At 34.9% G+C, this 8169-nt stretch overlaps 1 protein-coding gene across 1 annotated transcript; it reads right to left on the bottom strand.

Moving 5' to 3' along the window:
• Window positions 1–1516: 1516 nt before the first annotated feature.
• Window positions 1517–7565, bottom strand: LOC143614931 (cyclin-D1-1-like). The gene is made up of 6 exons (XM_077088225.1): window positions 7252–7565; window positions 5822–5911; window positions 3509–3604; window positions 3225–3426; window positions 2546–2676; window positions 1517–2354 (listed from the first exon to the last, which is right to left on the bottom strand). Exons 1-6 carry the CDS (start codon window positions 7483–7485, stop codon window positions 2130–2132), a joined length of 978 nt encoding a protein of 325 aa, XP_076944340.1. The 5' UTR covers window positions 7486–7565; the 3' UTR covers window positions 1517–2129.
• Window positions 7566–8169: the final 604 nt, after the last annotated feature.

Here is an 8169-nt window from a genome sequence, read left to right as displayed (position 1 = left end):
AGTGATAATAATAATAATAATAATAATAATAATAATAATAATAATAATAATAAATATTATCTTAATAATAATAATAATAAATATTATCTTGTTAATAATCATAATAATAATCTTTATGTATTTATGTTAATACTAATAGTAATAATAAATTTATTAAGTATAAAAAGAAACAATACCAAACCGATCTAGGATGAGTCCCGAACCCGAGACCTCTAGTTTAATAACTAACGTACAAACCAACCAAACCAACATAAAAATTTGTTAATTAAACTCATAATTAAGCCCGCAATTGTTAATTTACCTATTATTTGTAAATATTGTCGTCGGAAATGAAGGCTACCGGAGACGTGGCGGGTCACCACGTCCATGCTTCACCGGAACCGATTTCGGCCATCGAAAAAACGAATCGGAGAGAGATAGAGCGAGAGAGAGTGAGAGTGAGAGAGAGAGAGATACGAGAAAGAGAGAGAGATAGAGAGCTGCGGGGGAGAGAGTGAGAGTGAGAGAGAGAGAGAGCTGCGGGAGAGAGAGTGAGGCTGCCGGAGGGGCGGTTTTCCGTCGCCGGAGAAGACAAGAGAGGGAAGGAGGGTGGCCGGAAAAACGTGCGAAGAGGAGAGGGAGTGGTGGTGGTGCGTCGGAGGGATAGAGGGGAGAGGTGGCCGGCGGTGGTGGGGTTGGTGAAGGGGGAGATGGGTAGCCAGAGCTGGTGGCGGCGTCCTTTTTAATTCTTAATTGGTGGTGCGGTGGTGGATTAATTTAGTAGCGGAAATGACTAATTTACACTCATGTGCAAGGCACATGACCTGACTTAACGAGAAAAACTAACTGGGTTAGGACTAAAGGACAAACGGTGTAACATTGGAAACGTAAAGTACAAATTATGTTACTTTTAAAGATAAAGAACAACCATTGAAATTTGATGTAAACATAAAGAACAATTTCTGTAATTCTGGCAAATAACTTTCATGTCCATCACGTGAGGGAACATGCAGGCTTATGAATAATATTATAATTTCATGAATATTCCACATGACTACAAACACACTTAATAAAAACAAGAATAATATTAAACTTAAAAACAAAAAGGCCAAAAATCAGACCCAAGTATATATAGTTAGGCCAAAAATCAGACCATTAAAAAAGGGACTTCTTTAACCTTTTAAAAAGATTAAAAAAATAATAAAAATTAAATAAAAATAATAAAATTCCAAAAACACGTGTCACCATCACAAGTGTCATTGTTATGCACTAATCAAACAATTTGGAAAAATGTTGCCCATAAACATTTCCCGCAAAAAAAAAAAAGAAAACACACATGCACACGTGTGAGAAGTCACGCTTACAAATCAAAAGCATGTTTCTCTCAAACCACTCTCATAATCATATCTCAAATCTTTTTTTTTTTTGAAAAAAAAAAATCAAACCTAATCTAAATTGAATCGAAAATTCGAAGCCTTCGACCGTTTATAACTTTTTCCCCGTCATTTCATAACTCTTTCATGTACAATCAGATAACTGGTATTTTCTTCACCCATCTTCATCTGTGATCCAAATCTTGTTGCTTAACCTTAACCAGATTTGATCGAGCTTTCTTGATCAAGTTTGAAACCCGAGTTCCGAGTTTATGCATGGAGGGTCCCACCAACACTCCACCACTCAATCTTGAAATCTTAATGCATTCAACAAATGAATGCCACCTTTGAATTCAATCACCATTCTCACTTCTATATATCACTTTCACAAACCAACTTTCAATCCAAAATACTATGTACCAAACTCCCCTTTCCCTAGGGAATTAGCAAAAGTCATATTTATGGATTATGACTATTGCCACCTATTAATTAAATTAATAATATCACACTTTTGTTGACTATATATATTTATATAGAATCTCTTTTTCAATACTTTACCAATTTTAAGTAGATGAACGTGAGAAACATCAGTGCATACTACTAACGTTGTTTATGTAGCTCTCACAGTACTTTACTTAAAATTAGTTCTTTATTAAACGGATACCTTTAGCGGGAATCTAGCCATCTAGTGCACTTGGAAGTTGTATCCATACAACTTTTCTTTTTATATTTTCCCACTCTATCCCATATTTATTTAATTATTATTATTAATGTCTTTCAACTAGAGGTTGATGTTTTGTCATCATCTACCCACGAGTAGTTATTTAATTTCCTTCTTTTATATGATGAGGGCGACGAAGACGAAGATGATGAGTCAGCTGACTCGATACTCACACGAGTCATGACTCGGACCTGTACTGGTAATATCTTTGTTGATTTGGTTGTTGATCGGTTTAAAGGACTCACTCCTTGTACTAATCGGTAACATTTTGTGATCTTTTCCTGAAAGATTAAATAGAAATTAAATTAGCCGGTGTTTTGTTTTAAGATCGCTTATTAATATTATTTCTTTTGTTCATGATTATCTTATACAAAATGTTTATCTGACTATCGTTTGTAAACAATAAGCGGATAAACGGTTTGTACAAGTATTTATGCATGTGGTACAAGACTTAAAGCAAATAATGACGTACTTTGCTAAGGCCATCGCACCATGACTCAGCTTGATCGGCATTGATAAGCGAGAAATTCGACAGATCGCTCGCGGCACATAATACGGTTGCAGCAGCAATACATGATGGCCAATACTCAAGTAAACTAGCTTCTGAAAAAGTCAAACCTTTTGGTCAACTTATATATAATTGGAAGCATGCATCAAGACTATATTTTATGATCATTTAAGCCAATAATTTAAGTAGTTGATTTGTTATACCAAACAACTACATTCATACGGATCATTAACTATAACAACTATAATATAGAGTATATTTTAAACTATTTATTACCTTATTATTTATTTTTAAAAACAGAAAAATATTATAGCTAATTAACTTTTATTTAAGATCATTTTGGCATTTTAATTTTAATAAAAATCGACGTGTACATGACACGTGACATATTATACCGCTGACAAGACATTTTTTGCGTTATATGACATAAAGGTAGATTTTAACGCGAATATAGAAATAATGTGTGCATATATAGACACAAGAGTATTTTTTTTGTGAGCGCGACATATTTAATATGTTGTAACCAATTTTTAAAAATTGTTGCGTTTAGGCAAAACTTACTTTTAGTGAATAATTACGAAAATTTAAAAAGATTTTATTTTTAATAATTTATGAGATAAAAGTATAGATTTATCGGTATTACCTTGAATATTCGATAGAATAATTTGGGTTGCCCTTGAGATGAGGAAGCCTGTATAAGTCCCGGTTGGATCGATTTTGTGAGCAAAGAAACCGATAAAACTAAAGGGTGTAACGGATCTTAGTCTCCAATCCAAAACACTAAGGACAAGAAACTCCATTCTTCGGATTGTTTTCGGCTCAAAAATGTATTTTGCACCTTCAATCTATGTGTGTGTAAAAATGATTAGATGATTAAATGATTAATTATAAAATATATGATATGATGTTATATTATTAATGACTTACTTGAAGATCAAGAATTGAAGGTACAAGGGGCTCCTCCATTTTAGCAGCTAATGATAAGCATGCAACTGATAAGAGTTGCAAGGGCCATCCATTTGCCTGTTAATTAATTAAAATATATTCATCGTACTCAGTATAGTATATACCACTAATAGCAAAATTATAGTAGGGCCTGAGAAGAGAAAATAAATAATAATAATAATAATAATTGATGATTTAAGTTAATATAATTAGTGTTTTCTAGTGGGACTAGATGAGACAAAGGTTTAACATCTTAATGTCACCCTTTTCAAGAGGAAAAGAATTATATTATTTATATTATAAATGCAATATATAGGTGGTCAAATAGTCAACTAAGTAGTTGAGCCCTAAATCACTCCATTATTCCATGATAATTGATAAACAAATTCTTTGCATGAGGAAAGAATTATAAATAAACGCTATTTAAAAAAAATAAATGTAGGTTGTCTATTTATATATTTTTTAAATAATGTGTAAACAAAAATGTCTTTTTCCTGACTTTTTTCAATACATTGAAATGAAGCACACTTGATTTAAAAAGTCAATAGCATTCATTATGTTCACTTGAAATTATTTGGGATCTCTAGATAGATCATTTTGACTATTTCAAAATGATGTGTTTATAATATCATCTAGAACTATCCTTAACATCTGAGTGAAACTTATGAGAACGATGTAATCGTTCATACTGATATAGTTCCGCTCACTCAAAAACACCGTAAAAGATAAAATCAACCACCGTGGAAAAACCTAGTCAAATTTGAATCTAAGACCACAAAGATTCCAACATTCAACCAGCTTACAAAAATGAGCTTTTGGGGCAGTTTTAGTTTTAGACCGATCTAACAAATGACACTGCAAACTTTATGTATGATTCTCACGATTTCGTTGCATAAAGTGAATACGAGTCCGTTAAACATTTAAAGTTTGATACAAAACCCAATGACTATATATAGTTTTGATCAAAATCAATGAAAAAACTAAATTTATATATTATATTGAAAGTTAAATAAAGAAATCAATTAAGACTTTGTTCCAAGTACAACAAAGAAAAAACAAAAAGGAGTAATAAAGATGTAGTCCCACATATTTACCGATTAGTTCACTTCATACAGTATCTTGGGTAAAGTAATGATTATAAACAATTTCACCTTTTTCAAAAATAAACAAACTTCACTAGAATATCCATAAATCTCTAGCTAATGTCAATTGCATATTTAAGGTAAAATGTGGTTTTCGTCTCTTTAGTTTGTCTAAATATTCGGTTTTAGTCTAATAGTTTTAAGTTTGCGATTTTCGTCCATGTGATTTCATTTCACCTTCAATTAAACCCAAACTAATTAACCCCGTTAGGTCTGGTTGTTAAACCCATCAGCGTGCCCCTCACATGAGGGGCATTTTTGTCCTTTTTCTCACAAATAAACCCCAGTCATAATTTGCAAGCCCTCTCACGTGAGGGGCTGGGGTGTATTTGGAGAAAAAACCGACAAAATTACCCCTCACGTGAAGAATACGCTGATGGGGTTAACGACCAGACTTAACGGGGTTAATGAATTCGGGTTTAATTGCAGGTGAAATGAAACCACGGGAACGAAAATCACAAATTTGAAACTATTGGACTAAAACCGCAGATTTGGACAAACCACATTGACGAAAACCGCAGTTTCACGGATATTTAAAAAAGATAAATAAAAATTGTACACGGTTTTTTAGTCTTGCTAATAATAAACCTTAAGCTATATATCATGCAATATTATTATGTTGTATAATACAACATATAATGCATGGATACAGATGGGATGTAGAAAGTTGGTCCCATGATATATCAATCTCCATAGTAAAGTTGTATTAATGAATAGTGTTTATGTTGCATAATATATACTCTCAAGCAATGCATGTGGTATTAATTTATTAATTGGACTATAAAGTTATGTTGGTTACTCTTTATATACCCAGCCCTTGTATTGTAAAACTAGTAAAAGTGCACGGTAAAACATAATATAGCGCAGGTGAACTAAATTTTAATAATCTAAACTATAACTTATTGGTCAATAATAATCCGTTCCGTCAATTTGCCTAAGGCAATCCCAGTAACATAATCATTAGACATGTACACCTGATTTCCACTCGATTTCGCTCACAATAATAATTTTGAACGAAATGAGGAAACTTACTGGAGAAATCGAGTGGAAATAATCAAGTATTAATTAGGTGAAAATCTATTACGATTATGTTACTGGGATTGCCCTTGGTGAAATCGAGTGGAAATCAAATACTGACGGTTGAGAAATATACCACTGGGAAGCCGTGGCAATAGATGAAACGGTCCAAGTAGTTGACGGCGAGGTACGCCGTCAGCGGCTGAAACCCGTAAAAACGTTGCACCTGCCAGGATGTACAAAAGAAATCTGTTAAACAATCAAACCTTTAAACATGATGTATACAATAAGCTTTTTAGAAAGAGTATTGAATCTAGTACATATTTATTATAGTAACAACTTTTTAGAAAGAGTAAATTATGTAGTACAACACGAGTAATAAGTTAAAGTAACAAGTGAGGTGCACTATAGCAAATAATAATATGTAACAAACTTTAATCAGTTGTATGATCTGATAAAGTTTTCGTGTTTTTGAAGAAATTATTCAAACATGGATTAATGGCTTCATGACAAGGCACTCATTAGCGAATGTGAATGTGGGGTCCGCTATACACAATGTCTGACATCTAATCCTACGGTTTTTAAACGGTGGATGGATAAAGACCAGAAGACCATTTTGACCAAAAGTTTTCATAGTTTGATCAGTTATGGTCATCTAGATATCTTGGACTTGGACAGTTCGGATATCTTGAATGACCATTTTGACCAATATATTTCAAAGATTGACCGTCCGGATATTGTTCGAAAAGGCCAAACGGATATTGGCCGAACAACCATGCGAATGTAGGATAGAATATCTGGGCGGTCATCCAGACGACGACCTTCTAGATATTGTCTGAACGATCACCATATATGGTCAAAGCAACCGTCTGGTTTCCGGCCAAACAACCATGCGAAAATTGGTTAGAACGACCATCTAGCTGAACGACCGTCCGGATACTGGCTGAATAACCATGCGAATATTGGTTAGAATGCCCGAACGGCCATCTAGTTGAACAAACGTCCGAATATTGTCTAAACGACCGTCTAGACATGGTCATACTGACCGTTCGGGTACCGGCCGAACAACAGAACAACCATGCGAATATTGGTTAGAAAGACCAAACAACCATTTGGCTAAACGACCTTCAGGATCTTGGCCGAACAACCGTCCATATCTGGTCCACCAGATATGGACAGTTGTGTTCGGCCAATTGCAAAAGGTCGTTTAGACAGATGGTTGTTTGGTCGTTCTAGCCAATATTCGCATGGTCGTTCGGTTGTTCGGCCAGTATCCGAACGGTCAGTATGACCATGTCTAGACGGTCGTTTGGACAATATCCGGACGGTCGTTCAGCTAGATGGTTGTTCGGGCATTCTAACCAATATTCGCATGGTTATTCAGCTAGTATCCGGACGGTCGCTTTGACCATATATGGGCACGACCGTCCGGATACCGTCCGAATTTCTAAATTTGAATATTTATTTTCCAAAACGACCGTGTTTTGTACACGCCTGATTAATTAATAGTCTTACATAACCATCAAGTTTAATCACATTATTCAATTATATTTATTTAATAACCACCTTAACTATCCATGCAACACACTCTTCTCTAACAACCGCATCCAACGCCTGCGATTGAAACCTCTCAACATAATCAATTCCAGTAACAAACTTCCTTTCGCGTTCGATCAACTCCGCAATCGCATCGTCGGAATCGAACTCGTTACCGTACTCCGGCGACTCTTCGCCGGAAAACACGCCGGAGTCTTCGCCGCAGAGCAGGTCGGAGAAGCAATCGGAGATTGAAATTGACATGGTGATGATGATAGTGGTGGATCATGGTGGTCCGGTCATGGTTTTTAGGAGTACGGTGAGTTTTCCGGTTGGTTGAGATTGAAAGTCGCCGGAATTTGTTTTAGTGAGGAGTGGAATAATAATAATAATAATAATAATAATAATAATAATAATATTGATTTGAGATGCTTCGTATGTGTGTTCTCTGGTTATTTATATGGACTCTATACATATTTTAATAATAAATTCTTTTGACGACTTTGTTTTATTCTGGTTAGACTTTATTTATTGTTTCAATCGACTGATGCTGGTTTTAGAGTTTGATTTGGGTGTTTCTTTTGAAACAAATTATATTATCGGTTGTCATTTGACAGTCGTTGTGTTACTATAAGAGTAGAATTCCCAGGTATAATACATGGTGGGACAAAAACCAGGGTGGAATCGGGATTAAACTGACAACATTGCACAAGGCCTAGCTCAAATTCTTCATCGACGTAATCCACCAAAAGTGACATAAGTGGGGGATCGAACTTGGGTTTTCACCGGAGAATTCAAGTCTTTCTACACTAGGCCATAAGTGGTGAACGTACTTCTTTTTTCAATGCAATTTTTTTAGTCTGACACACGTTGACTTAAGAGTTTGGCTTAATTGTTCCCTTAACCAATGTTGCAAAAGTCGCTAGGCGGTCCCTAGGCGGCCGACCC

The sequence above is a fragment of the Bidens hawaiensis genome, unplaced genomic scaffold (assembly GCF_021521415.1).
Source record: "Bidens hawaiensis isolate Kalapana, Puna unplaced genomic scaffold, B.hawaiensis_p1.1 tig00041427_1, whole genome shotgun sequence".
Lineage (NCBI taxonomy): Eukaryota > Viridiplantae > Streptophyta > Magnoliopsida > Asterales > Asteraceae > Bidens > Bidens hawaiensis.
Note: the sequence above shows the minus strand (reverse complement) of the source record. Positions and strands in the feature narration are given on the sequence as shown.